General features: G+C 44.6%; 1 protein-coding gene across 6 annotated transcripts in view; it reads left to right on the top strand.

The window, feature by feature from the left end:
• The window catches only part of KNDC1 (kinase non-catalytic C-lobe domain containing 1), a 164,909-nt gene extending 151,424 nt beyond the window's left edge, over positions 1-13,485 (top strand). For 5 of the 6 annotated variants that reach the window (XM_029061503.2, XM_029061499.2, XM_029061501.2 and 2 more), the window contains 4 exons: positions 4,315-4,437; positions 4,538-4,597; positions 8,525-8,682; positions 13,182-13,485. In XM_029061503.2, coding sequence (XP_028917336.1) covers positions 4,315-4,437; positions 4,538-4,597; positions 8,525-8,682; positions 13,182-13,413 — 573 coding nt within the window. In that variant the 3' untranslated portion in view covers positions 13,414-13,485. The remainder of the gene's footprint in view (positions 1-4,314; positions 4,438-4,537; positions 4,598-8,524; positions 8,683-13,181) is intronic. The other variant, XM_029061502.2, reaches the window with a different exon arrangement.
• Positions 13,486-14,755: the final 1,270 nt, after the last annotated feature.

Genomic DNA, 14,755 nt, shown 5'->3' with positions numbered 1-14,755 from the left:
CTTCCCTGATTAATCCCTTATTCCCCTTAACTATTCATCCTCCTTTCTGTTCTGCCTAACCATTTGAGTCTGTTGTCCTGCAGTCCTTTGATACTGTCAGTCAATCAATCGTATTTATTGAGCATTTACTGTGTGCAGAGCACTGTACTAGGCTGTTGGGAGAGTACAGTATAACATTAAAACAAACACATTCCCTGACCATAATGAGCTTTCAGCCAAGAAAGGGAGACAGACAATATAAATGAATAAATTGTGGCTATGTACATAAGTGCTGGTGGAATGGGAGTGAATAAAGGGAGCAAATCAGGGAGAAAGGGAGAAGCAGACGGGAGAAGGAGAAGAAGGGAGGGCTTAGTCAGGGGAGGCCTCTTGGTGGAGATGGGCCTTCAATAAGGCTTTGAAGTTAGGGAGAAAAATTGTCTATCATATATGAGGAGGAACGGCGTTTCAGGCCAGAGGCAAGGCATGGGCCAGGCAGTGAGCTGGAAGAGATAAAGGCCCAGTGAGAAGGTTAGCATTAGAGGAGCAGAATATGCAGGCTGGGTTGTAGTAGGAGTATAGTGAGTTGAGGTAGGAGGGGGCAAGGGGATTGACTGTTTTAAAGTTGATGATGAAGAGTATCTGTTTCTGTTGTCACCCCCACCTCAGCCCCACTGCACTTATGTTTTCCTTATCTGTAATTTGGTTTTGATGTCTGTCTCCCAACTACACTGTAAACTCATTGAGGGCAGGAATTGTGTCCACCAACTTTATTATAGTGCATTCTCCCAAGTGCTTAGTTAAGTGCTCTGCACGGAGTAAGTGCTCAAGAAATGCCATTGATTGATTGATTAATTGCAGACAATTTATCTGTCCCTCAATTTCCAAATCTGTAAAATAGGGATGGGGCGGGGGTGAGAGGGAGTTTAAACAACTGTTCTCCTTCCCTCTCTCTTGGACTATGACCCCCATGTGAGCCAAGGACTGTGACCCGATTGTTCAATGCTTGGCCTATAGTAAGTGCTTAACAAATATCACAATTTTTTTTTAATCTAGGGAGGTTGTAAGTATACAAGAATATAGATTTCCATGGACAATTGTGACTGATTCAGTGTCAGTCCTGAGAAAATGGGTTTGTGTGTGTGTGTGTAATAGTGTAAGCAAGCTTCTACCACCACAGACTGGATACAAAAGGGAAGGTGCTATGAACTGCTTCCAAAATACTATTAAAGTGTTACTTTCTCTAGCCTGTAAGCTCGTTAGGGGCAGGGCTTATGTCTTCTAATTCTGCTATATGGTACTCTCCCAAGTGCTTAGGTGTAGTGGATACGAGCAGGGACCTGGGAGTCAGAAGGTCATTAATCCCATTCATTCACTCATTCAGTAGTATTTATTGAGCACTTACTATGTGCAGAGCACTGTTCTAAGCACTTGGAATGTACAATTGGGCAACAGAGACAATCCCTGCCCAATGATGGACTCACAGTCTAAACGGGGGAGACAGACAGCAAAGCAAAACAGAACAAAACAAAACAAAACAACATCATCAAGATAAATAGAATCATGGAGATATACAGCTTATTAACAAATAAATAGGGTAATAAATAATATATACAAATAAGCACAGTGCTGAGGGGAAGGAGGAAGAGCAGAGGGCGGTGGGGGGGGGATAGGAGGAGAAGGAAAGGGGGGCTCAATCCCAGCTCTGCCACTTGTCTGCTGTGTGGCCTTGGGCAAATCACTTAACTTCTCTGTGCCTCAGTTACCTCATCTGGAAAATGGGGATTGAGAATGTGAGCCCCATGCAGGACAGGGACTGCACAACCTGATTTACTTGTATCCACCCCAACATTTAGTACGTTTAGACTGTGAGCCTGTTATTGGGCAGGAATTGTCTCTATCTCTTGCCAAATTGTACCTTCCAAGCGCTTAGTACAGTGCTCTGCACATAGTAAGCACTCAATAAATACTATTGAATGAAATGCCATAATTATTATTATTATTACAGTGTTCTGCACACAGTAAGTACTCAATAAATAGCATTGATGGATGGAATGATTTCTTCCACGCTCAAGGAAATGCCCAGGTGGTGGTTTATGCAGTCGATAGGATGGATGTGAAATGTAATAATAATAGTAATGTTGGCATTTGTTCAGTGCTTACTATGTGCCAAGCACTATCCAAAGCACTGGGGTAGATAGAAGGTAATCAGGTTGTCCCACGTGGTACTCACAGACTTAATCTGTGAGAAGCAGCACGGTTTAGTGGAAAGAGCACACCGGCTTGGAAGTCAGAGGTCGTGGGTTCTAATTCTGGATCCGCCACTTATCAGCTGTATGACTTGGGCAACAGTTAACTCATCTGTAAAATGAGGATTAAGACTTTGAGCCCCACGTGGAACAACCTGATTACCTTGTTTCTAACCCAGAGCTTAGAACAGTGCTTGATACATACTAAATGCTTAACAAATATTATTAATGTTATTCTTATAATTAATCCCCATTTTACAGATGAGGTAACTGAGGCACAGAGAAGTTAAGTGACTTGCCCAAGGTCACACAGATGATGTGCCAACCCACCACCTCAGACACAGATGGTAATGACAGCTATCACTAGGGAAAAGCCCTACTGCTTCTCCTGAAGGCCAGCTTTGAACTTTGGGGGAATATACACCCAAGGAGGAGGGACTTTGTAGTAGAGACTTTAACTGTCAGGAATTTGGTGCCATTAGAAGAGAGTAAGAGCATCATTTGAGTGAAATTAACACTCCAAGATGGGTCTCTTTGAACTTAATGGCTGTATTGCAATGGATGATTCTCTGTTTGCTTCTAGTCTCAGGTCTCTCTTAGGCCCAAAGTCTTGCTAATGTCAGAGGATCACCTTAATATCAATAATTGTAATTGGCCTCTTAGATCCAGATGACTGTTGTCTGTTTGCTAGCAGGAAGCCTTCTAGCCTATGGGATTGCTAATTGGACTGAAAATTTTAGAATAAGCTCTTTGACTGCCTAGGATTATTTTCCCAAACCTCCATTAAGGGGATATTTCCCCACCTCCATGTCAGCCCTCCACTTCCTCAAGGAGAAACGGGGGAATTAATTATCCCAACATAACATTCCCATTCACAGCGTGGCCTCCTGGATAGAGCACGGGTCTGGGAGTCAGAAGGACCTGGGTTCTAGTCGCGGTTTGGCCACTTAATAATGATAATAATAATTTCTAGACTGTGAGCCTGTTGTGAGGTAGTGATTGTCTCTATCGGTTGCCGAATTGTATTTTCCAAGTGCTCAGTACAGTGCTCTGCACACAGTTAGTGCTCAATAAATACACTTGAATGAAAGAATGAATAATAATGGTATTTGTTATGTGCTTACTATGTGCCAAGCACTGTTCTAAGCACTGGGGTAGAAACAAGGTAATCATGTTGTCCCATGTGGGGCTCACAGTCTTAATCCCGATTTTACAGATGAGGTGACTGAGGCACTGAGAAGTTAAGAAGAGGTTTGCCCAAGGTCACACAGCAGACAAGTGGCAGGGCCAGGATTAGAACCCACATCTTTCATTCATTCATTCATTCAATCGTATTTATTGAGCACTTAGTGTGTGCAGAGCACTGTACTAAGCGTTTGGAAAGTACAATTCAGCAACAGAGACAATCCCTACCCAACAGTGGGCTCGCCCATGCTCTTTCCTCTATGCCATGCACTTGTCTGCTGTGTAACCTTGGGCAAGTCACTTTAATTCATTCATTCATTCATTCACTCAATTGTATTTATTGAGCACTCAACTGTGTACAGAGCACTGTACTAAGTGCTTGGAAAGTACAGTCAGCAACAAATAGAGACAAACCCTACCCAACAACGGGCTCACAGTCACTTCACTTCTCTGGGCCTCAGCTACCTTATCTGTAAAATGGGGATTAAGACTTCGAGTCCCTCGTGGGACATGGACTGTCTCCAGCCTGAATACCGGTATCTACCACAGCACTTCGAACAGGCCTTGGCACATAGTAAGCATTTAACAAATGCCATAAAAAAAACTTTCCACCCAATTACCTGATAGCATAAGCTATTTCCAAGGCTGTTTCCAAACCGGTATGGCTTCATCCTAGAATATCGAGGAAAGAGCCCCCTTCGGCAAACGGCACATCTGGATTCCCACAAGTTTATTATCCTGACCATCGTCATTTGTCATTCACTGGTAATAATTGGAATCCATCTATGGACTCCCAAAGCTCGGGTTAGCTGGGCAGATTTCCAGAAATCTTCTGGAGAAATCTGCTGTGCTCTGGGAGCCTGGGATTACCCATCCATTCTGTTTTGTTGGATTTTTTTAGTTGCAGGTAAACTTGCTGTCCAAATTTCTGCTGATTGCTAAGTCCTGCTATGAGCAAAGAAACTTTGCTACAGCTATGCAAATCTTGGGAGGACTGGAACATCTTATAGTCAGACAGTTACCCGTAAGTAATGTGTGTTTTTTTCTGGAAACTGCCAGGAACCGGTTGCAACATGGGAGGGCATTGGGATATGCTGAAAGTAATTTGATTTTATTATTTTAAGGCCTGGAAGATTTTACCTGCAAAGGTAGCTGAAATCATGGAGGAACTCAAGGCTGTGGAGGTAATGAAATATTTCTCACATTGCCTCATAGTGTTTGTTTTGCAAACATATGTATGATGCTTTGTCATGATGAGTACAAACAATATTGGGGTGTGTAGACCAAATCACCACAACAATGTTTCTTGATGAGGGTCCCAGTCTTGTCTATCTAAAGTGGTCTGCCCTTCAAACTGTGGGAAAATCCACCCTGCTTTGAAAGACAGAGCTTAATGTTTCAAGATGATAATGTCCAGCAGCGTGGCACAGTGGAAAGAGCACGGGCTTTGGAGTCAGGGCTCGTGAGTTCGAATCCCAGCTCTGCCGCTTGTCGGCTGTGTGACTGTGGGCAAGTCACTTAACTTCTCTGTGCCTCAGTTCCCTCATCTGTAAAATGGGGATGAAGACTGTGAGCCCCACGTGGGACAACCTGATTCCCCTGTGTCTACCCCAGCGCTTAGAACAGTGCTCTGCACCTAGTAAGCGCTTAACAAATACCAACATTATTATTATACCTAGAATGGGAGCTTCATTTGAAAGCTATGATTATAATCCTAACTAACATCCAACTCTCCTAGTCCAGTGTGATTTTCCTTTATCCTATGGGGTAATTGTGAGTTTATGGGAGCGTCCAAAACACTCAAAATGTGCTTTTCTTGGCAGACATTTCTCTACCGTGTGGAGGGAACCCTTGCCAAAAGTCTCCCAAGAGCAATGGGTATAATTCCAGGAATTTATAGCTCACCCTTTGTCTGAAAATGCAAAGTCCCTTTATGCATAAGATCTACTTCATCTTCACCCCATTACTGACAGGTGGAGAGTCCTAGTCCTATTTTACAGATAGAGAAACTGAGGCTCCAAAGCCTTAAAGTGACTTCTCCAGATCAGTGGCAGAGCCAGGACCAGATCCAATCAATCAGTTCTATTTATTGAGCACTTACTGTGTGAGGAGCACTACCCCAGGAGGAAGAGAAGTCGTATATTTGTGTTTATTGAGCAGCTACTGTGTGCAGAGCACTAGGAAATAATGCACTAGTGAGAGTTAGACATGGTCCCTGGCCCTCAAGAGGCTCCCAGCCTAAGAAAAATAATTAATTAATAATAATGGTGATATTCCTTAAGCACTTACTATGTGCCCACCACTGTACTAGGTGCTGGGGAAGATTCAAGATAAGCAGGTTCCACATGGGGCTCACAGTCTAAATAGGAGGGAGAATCCTCATGTTGCAGATGAGGGAAATGAGGCACAGGGAAGTTAGATGACTTGCTTAAAATCAAGCAGCAGAGAAGTGACAGAGACAGGATTCGAACCCAGGTCCTCTGACTCATAGGCCCAGACTCTTTCCATTAGGTCATATGAAGCGAGGAGAGGGCATGGGCAACAGATATATAAAGAAAGCTGAAACAATAAAAAGCACCGAAACAACATCAAAGACCAAGACAAGGATACATACAAAAAGATGAAGCCAAGAGCACAGTTGGGTTCTGCAGCTGGAGGGGCAGAGTTTCAGGAGAAGCAGCGTGGCTTAGTGGAAAGAGTCCGGACTTGGGAGTCAGAAGCCATGGGTTCTAATGCTGACTTCACCACTTGCCTGCTGTGTGACTTTGGGCAAGTGACTTAATTTCTCTGTGCCTCAGTAACCTCATCTGTAAAATGGGGATGAAGCCTGTAAGCCCCACGAGGGACAATTTGATTACCTTGTATCTCCCCATTTGCATAGAACATTGCTTGGCACATAGTAAGTGTTTAACAAATACCATCATTATCATTATAACTATTAGTATCAACTCAGAGTCCATCGGTCATGACCAAGGCCCCGGCCATGGCCCATTTGGAACTGTAGCCCCAGCTCCTGCTGTCCTGGCAGCGTCAACTGAGTCGAGGCCTCATTCATTCATTCATTCATTCATTCATTCATTCAGTTGTATTTATTGAACACTTACTGAGTGTTCTGCACTATACTCAGCACTTGGGAGAGTATAATATCACAATATAACAAACACATTCCCTGCCCATGATGAGCTTACAGTCTAAGGGGGAGACAGACATTAATAGAAAGAAATAAATTATAGATAGTGGCATAAGAACTGTGGAGCTGAGGTGAGCAGAGTTGAATAAAGGGAGCAACTCAGGGTCCAAAGTGAGACTCCAAAGACTTTGCAGACCGAGAGCCAGGGTTGCTTCTGGAAAAGAGACGAAGAGCCCTCCACTCCACTCTCCTGTTAGTTAGCCAGTCAATAGTATTTTATTATTATTATTATTAGGGTATTTGTTAAATGTTTACTATGTGCCAGGCACTATACTAAGCACTGGGGTAGACACAAGCAAATCGGGTTGGCCTGTTTTTGGGTAGGGATTGTCTCTGTTGAGAATTGAACTATCCAAGGGCTTAGTACAGTGCTCTGCACAGGGTAAGTGCTCAATAAATAGGATTGAATGAATGAATCTCTTAATGTGTGCTGAGCACCAAACTAAGCGCTTGGGAAAGTACAATATAATAATAATGATAATAATAATGGTATTTATTAAGTGCATACTATGTGCCAAGCACTCTTCTAAGTGCTGGCAATTCAACCGACAAGCAGCGTGGCTCAGTGGAAAGAGCCCGGGCTTGGGAGTCAGAGGTCACGGGTTTGAATCCCAGCTCTGCCACTTGTCAGCTGTGTGACTGTGGGCAAGTCACTTCACTTCTCTGGGCCTCAGTGACCTCATCTGTAAAATGGGGATTAACCGTGAGCCTCACGTGGGACAACCTGATGACCCTGTATCTACCCCAGTGCTTAGAACAGTGCTCTGCACATAGTAAGCACTTAACAAAAAACAACATTATTATTATTATTATTATTCCCTGCCCACAATGAGCTTACAGTCTCCCCAGGTGAACAGGCTCTATTTTCACCTTAGCGAATCATTTCCATTGTGGTTTCAGCAACTACCACTGCCGGTGTGCTGGAAAGTGTCCCCTCCCTCCCCCAAACTGTAAATTTGTCTTGGTCAGGGAATGTGCTTGTTTATTGTTATACTGTGCTCTCTCAAGTGATTAGTACAGTGCTCTGCACACAGTAAGCGCTCAATACATATGATTGCAGGAATGAATGAATGCAAAGCCTTTAGTACCCTCAGCCTTTCAGCAATCAGTCAATCAAAGGCATTTATTGAGCCCTTACTGAGTATATAGCGCTGTACTAAGTGGTTGGGAGAGAATAATGCAACAATCAACAGATATGCTTCCTGCCCACAAAAAGTTGCTTATATCCTTCCGGCACTTAGTACAGTGCGTGGCACATAGTAAGTGCTTAACGAATACCACAATTATTATTATTATTAAAAGGGCTGAAGGGCTGGGGTGAGTATCATAGTGCTTAAGGAAATGAATTGCTTCCACACCCAAAGGAAATAGTGGCCATGTTATAGTATATTATGCTTTCCCAAGCACACAGTACAGTACTCCGCTCCTGGTAAGAACTCGATTTGATCGATCGATTGATTGATTCAGAGATTTTGCCTCTCGAGGTGCTGGACGTGAATTGGAAACACAAGATGGAACATTGATTAGCTGCATGGCAGAGTGGATAGAGTCCAGGCTTGGGAGTCAGAAGGTCAAGTGTTCTAATCCCAGCTCTTCCACTTGTCTGCTGGGTGACCTTCAACAAGTCACTTGACTTCTCTGGGCTTCAGTTCCCTCATCTGGAAAATGGGGATTGAGACTGTGAGCCCCAAGTGGAACAGAAATTGTGTCCAGCCCAATCTGCTTGTATCCACTCCAGCATTTGGTACAGTGCCTGGCACACAGTAAACGCTTAACAAATATGACAATTATTATAATGATAATAATAATAATATTCAGTAGTATCAGTAGCTGACAACTAAATTTTGTCCCCTGCTAGGTCCCTGGGTTTTCCTCCCCTGACTTTTCTTTGTGCCTCATCCCTTGTACCCCTTCTCCCCAGGTGTTCTTAAAAAGCGACAGCTTGTGTCTGATGGAAGGGAGACGATTCCGAAGCCAGCCCACCCTCCCTTCAGCTCATCTTCTCGCCATGCACATCCAGCAGCTGGAAACTGGAGGTTTCACCATGACCAATGGGGCTCACAAATGGAGCAAACTTCGGTAATAATAATGATGATGGTGGTATTTGTTAAGTTCTTACTATATGCCAGGCACTGTATTAAACTCTGGAAGGGTCACCACCACCCTGCTTCAATCACAACATCTCCCCCAGGCTAGGGGAAAGAGGAAAATAGCCCTTTCCCTCAGGGCAATGCAAAGGCCGGATTCAAGTGCCCTTCCCAAACCAAGCTTCCACCCTTCTTACCTGTTCCCACGCTCCTCCCCAACACAAATCCCAGCAAGACAAAAAAGCCCCCATCAAATCCCATCCCAGCCAGCATTTCACACTTATGTCTCATCTCTGTCTTCTTAATCCTTCCATAATCGCTCCAAATTCCTTAGGACGTTTGAGAAACTCCCACCCTAGTCTCCCAGCTATGCCAGCTTCACACCTGCGGGACCTTCACCTAGACAGGAAACAAGTTGACTCTCTTGCATTTTTGATTTTTAGCATCTGTAGCAAGTGTATTATTTACTGTGCAGTACCCAGTGAGTTCACTTGGCTCTAGCTGGAGAGACAGGCTTTTAAATCAATTATGAATATATACCTAAGTGCTCTGGGGCAGAGGGTGAATATCCAATGCTTAAAGGGTACAATTCCAAGTGCAAGGGTGATGCAGGAGGGAGAAGGACTAGGGAAACTGAGAGCTTAGCTGGGGAAGGCCTCTCGGAGGGGATGTGATTTTAATCAGACTTTGAAGGTGGGAAGAATGGTGGTCTGTCTAATATGAAACCGGGAGGGAGTTCCATTCATGAATTCATTCATTCAATCATATTTATTGAGCGCTTACTGTGTGCAGAGCACTGTACTAAGTGCTTGGAAAATACAATTCCTCAACAAATAGAGACAATCCCTGCCCACAGTGGGCTCTCACTCTTGAAAGGGGAAGACGGGCATCAAAGCAAGTAAACAGGCATCAATAGCATCAATATAAATACGTGGCTTAGTGGAAAGAGCATGGGTCTGGGAGTCAGAGGACACAGGTTCTAATCCCTTCTCTGCCACTTGTCTGCTGTGTGACCTTGGGCAAGCTACTTAATTTCTCTGTGCCTCAGTTACCTCATCTATAAATTGATGAGTGAAACTGTGAGCCCTACGTGGGACCTGATGACCTTGTAATAATAGTAATAATAATACTAATGGTATTTGTTAAGCGCTTACTATGTGCCAAACACTGGTCTAAGCACTGGGGTAGATACAAGGTTATAGCTACCCCAGGGTTGTAGCTACCCTAGAGCTTAGAACAATGCTTGGCACATAGTAAGTGCTTAACCAATACCATCATCATCATATATACATCATTAATATAAATAAATAGAATTATAAGTATGTACATATATAAGCAAGTGCTGTGGGGGGAAGGTGGGTAGAGCAAAGGGAGCAAGTTGGGGCTATGGGGAGGGGAGGGGGAAGAGAGGAAAAGGGGGGCTTAGTCTGACAGGCAGGCAGGACATGGGCAAGGGATCTGCAGTGAGATGGATAAGATCCAGAAACGATGAGTAGGTTGGTGTCAGGTTGGTGTCACAGAAGCAAAGTGTGAGGGCTCGGTTGTGTAGGAAATTAGGGAGGTAAGGTAGGAGGGGGCAAGGTGATTGAGTACTTTAAAGCCAATGGTGAGGAGTTTGTGTTTGATGCGGAGGTGGATGGGCAACCCCTGAAGGTTCTTGAGGAGTGGGGAAAGATGGAGTAATTTTTTTTTTTTTTTAAGAAAAACATCCAGACAACAATGTGAAGTATGGATTGTAGTGGCAGGAGAGAGGGAGGTTAGCAAGGAGGCTGATGTAATAGGAGAAGCAGCATGGCTTAAGGGATAGACCACGGGCCTGGGAGTCAGAAGATCATGGGTTCTAATCCCGGCTCTGCCACTTGTCTTCTGTGTGACTTTAGGCAAGTCACTTCACTTCTCTGTACTTCAGTTACTTCATCTGGAAAATGGGGATTGAGACTATGAGTCTCATGTGGGACAGGGACTGAGGCCAACTTGATTTGCTTGTAGACAACTTAGCTCTTAGTACAGTGCCCGGCACAGAGTAACTGCTTAACAAATGCCACAATTATTATTAGTAGAAGTAGCTGAGGTGGGCTAGGATAAGTGCTTGGATTAGCATAGTAGCAGTTTCAATGGAGAAGAAAAGGCAAATTTTAGAGATTCTGTGAAGGTAAAGCCAACAGGATTTGGTGACATTGAGTATGTGGGTTGAATGAGAGAAATGAGTTAAGGATAATGCCAAAGTTATGGGCTAAGGACATGGGGCGAATGATGGTGCTGTCTACAGTGATGGGAAAGTCAAGCTTCTTGTGAGCAGGGAATGTGTCAGTTTATTGTTCTATTGTACTCAGCCAAGATCTTAGTACAGTGCTCTGCAGTAAGCACTCAATAATTACAATTGAATGAATGAATGAAGGGGGAGGAGAGAGATTGGGTGGGAAGATAAGGAGTTCTTTTCTGGACATGTTAAACTTGAGGTGTCAGTGGACCTCTCAATAAAGATCTCCTGAAGGCAGGAGGAAATGCCAGGCCGCAGAGAAGGAGAAGTCAGGGCCAGAAGATTGAGGAGGATTAGGACAGAGTAGACCTTTTTGGATTTGGCTAAAGTCATTTTGGGGACAGTGAATTTGGTGGATTGAATGAAGGGGATGAAAACTTAACTGTAAAGTGTCTGGAACAGAGCTGAGGGAGAGAAAGTAATCAATCAGTCAATCAATCAATCACTCATATTTCATTGAGGATTTACTGTGTGCAGAGCTCTGTACTAAGCACTTGGGAGAGTAGAGTATAACAGAGCTATTAGCTTCCCTGCCCCACAAGGAGCTTATAGTCTAGATGGCAGCTGGTATAGAAAACTTCAAAAATTGGGACAGGAATGGAAGGTGGATAATGAGGCAATAGTTGGAGAGAGCTGTTGAATACCATAAGACTTTCTTTAGTATAGGGGAGATTAGAATGTTTTCTAATGACATAATAATGGTATTTGTTAAGCACTTACTATGTGCCAAGCACTTTTCTAACCCCTGGGGTACATACAAGGTTAGCAGGCTGTCCCACATGGGGCTCACAGTCTTAATCCCCATTTTACAGATGAGGTAACTCAGACACGGAAAAGTTAAGTGACTTGCCCAAAATCACACAGCTGACAAGTGGCAGAGCTGGGATTAGAACCCATGACCTCTGACTCCCAAACCTCTTTCCTCTAAATCATGCTGCTTGTGCAGGCAGAGAGGAATAAGCCAGGGAGACAAAAAGGTTAGAGGTTGAATAATCATTATAAAAATTAATAATGATGGTACTTGTTAAGAGCTTAATTTGTGCCAAGCACTGTTCTAAGCACTGGAGTGGATACAAGTTCATCAGGTTGGACATAGTCCCTGTCCCACATGGAGCTCCCACTCTTAATCCCCATTTTACAGAGGAGGTAACTGAGGCCCAGAGAAGTGAAGTGACTTACTTAAGGTCACACAACAGACAAGTGGTAGAGCTAGGATTAGAACCCAGGTCCTTCTGACTCTCAGGCCCAGGATCTATCCACTATGCCACACTGTTTCCTAAGACAGCAGTAATAATAATAATAATAATGTTGGTATTTGTTAAGCGCTTACTATGTGCAGAGCACTGTTCTAAGTGCTGGGGTAAACACAGGGCAATCAGGTTGTCCCACGTGGGGCTCACAGTCTTAATCCCCATTTTACAGATGAGGGAACTTAGGCACAGAGAAGTGAAGTGACTTGCCCACAGTCACACAGCTGACAAGTGGCAGAGCTTGGATTCGAACTCATGAGCCCTGACTCCAAAGCCTGTGCTCTTTCCAGTGCGCCACGCTGCTTTTCGAGGGGAAGGAAGGAAAGCGTAATTGTTTTTAAGAGATGACAGTTATAAACTCAGAGCTAGAAGGGGTAGAGGGTGAGAATTAGAGAACAATCGAGAGATCTCTAATTTTCATAATAATAGCAGCAATTGTAGTATTTATTTATATGGCATTTATTAAGCAGAGAACTGGAATAAAAAAAGATGATAAGATCAGACATACCCTGATCTTATATAAGCTTCCCAGACTTTACAGAGGTGAGGTGAACATTCCCATTTTACAGATGAGGATAATGAGGCACAGTGACAGAGCCAGGATTAGAACCCAGGTCTCCTACCCTCCACTCCCAACCTTTCACCAGGTAACTTTGTCACCCCAGCGTTTAAAACTTTAGTTGTCTGCTCACTAGATTCAAAAGTAGTTGGTCACTTTAGGTCCCTGTGGGATATTGTGCTAAACTGCTATGCAAACTAATATTTTTCTTTTCCTTTTTCTCTCTCTTTCTCCCTCTCTCTCCCCCCCCCCTTTTTCTCTCTGTCTCTCTCCATCTCTCTCTCACCCCTCCCTTTCTGTCTGCTCTTTCCGCCCTCTCTTCTCTCTACCTCCATCTCTGTCCCTCTTCTCTGCTCTCTCTCTCCCTCTGTCCCTTCTTTCCTCCTTTTCTTCTTCCCTCTCTTCCCCATATTCTTCCAAAGGAACATCGCTAAGGTGGTAAGTCAGGTCCATGCCTTTCAGGAGAGTCCATATACTTTTGCTGTCGACCACAAGCTTCAGTCTTACCTCAAGCAGAGAATAGCCCGATTCAGCGGGGCCGACGTTTCCATCTTAGCCGCCGACAACCACACCAACTTTCACCAGGGCCCCGGCGAGAAACATTCTCGCAAGATCCAAGACACCCTGCGCAGGATGAAGGCAACATTTCAGTGACGATCTGCATTAGGGGAGTTGCTTGAGTTCAAAATCTGGAAGAAGAAAGAGCTGTGGGCTTTTTTGTTTCAATGGTATTTGTTAAGCGCTTACTATGTGTCTAGCACTGTTCTAAGCACTGGGGTAGATACGAGCAAATCAAGATGGACCCAGTCCATGTCCCACATGGGGCTCACAGTCTTCATCCCCCTTTAACAGATGAGGTAACTAAGTCACAGAGAAGTTGCCTGAGGTTACCCAGCAGACAAATGGAGGAGCCAGTATTAGAACCCAGATACTTCTGACTCCCAGACCTGGGCTCTGTCCACTAGGCCACGTTGCTTGAGGGTGGGAGGGAGAAGAGGGGGTGGGGGTGACCTCAGGGAGAGGCCCGATAGGTCCGCACGGATCAGCGATCAACCGCAGGTCATCGGGAGAAGCCGGGCAGCCATTCCGGCTTCCCGAAGTCGGTGCGGGTGAAGGAGCATGAGGAGACAGACAGACCCTTTACCTTCCTTCACCTGTGCCTTCGTCCATCTCCTCACCCGGTCCTCCGCATTCTTCCCAGCCTCTTCAAGCCTCAGGAGGCCCTGGGCGTGGCCCAGATTTCTCCCACTTCTGCAGATTTTTTTTATGGTGTGTGTTAAGCACTTACCATGTACCAGATGCTGTACTTTGTGCTGGGGTAAATATAAGCTAATCAGGTTGGACACAATCCCTGTTCTACATAGGGTTCACAGTCTCAATTCCCAATTTATAGATGAGGAAACTGAGGTCACACAGCAGACAAGTAGCATAGCCCGGATTAGAACCCAGGTCCTCCTGACTCCCAAGCCCTTGGTCTATCCACTAGGCCATGCTGCATCTCAGATTGCCCATCTGCAGTACCTCCTTTGTAGTGGAACTGCCGATCTTTAACTCGGGACACCCTTCCCATGCAACAAGCCGATCTGATATGGAAAGATTTCTCTCCCTCGAAGCCATCAGATGCAGCCTGGTTAGGCTGCTCTCCAACGCTAGAAGGACCCCGGGATGGGTGACCAAGGGGGATACGGGACCCTTTGGGTTTCCATTGGAGAGTCCAGAATCTACACAGTTGGACCCAGACCAGTGGAGACCAGTGGTGGAGGAAGTGACTGACCCTTTGCTTTAGATGAATCTAGGACAGAGCAGAACCTTCAGATGGGATTGCCAAAACCACGGCCGCATTTATCCGCAGAATTGTACTGAAGTAGATCATTCATTGCATTCATTCAATTGTATTTATTGAGCGTTTATTGTGTGCAGAGCACTGTACTAAGCACTTGGAAAATACAATGCAGTTCACCTTTTAAAATGCTGGATTGTTTTTTCCCTTCTTTTG

The sequence above is a fragment of the Ornithorhynchus anatinus genome, chromosome 3, assembly GCF_004115215.2.
Source record: "Ornithorhynchus anatinus isolate Pmale09 chromosome 3, mOrnAna1.pri.v4, whole genome shotgun sequence".
Taxonomy (NCBI): Eukaryota; Metazoa; Chordata; class Mammalia; order Monotremata; family Ornithorhynchidae; genus Ornithorhynchus; species Ornithorhynchus anatinus.
The sequence above is the reverse complement of the archived record's forward strand: the minus strand, read 5'-3'. Positions and strand labels throughout refer to the sequence as shown.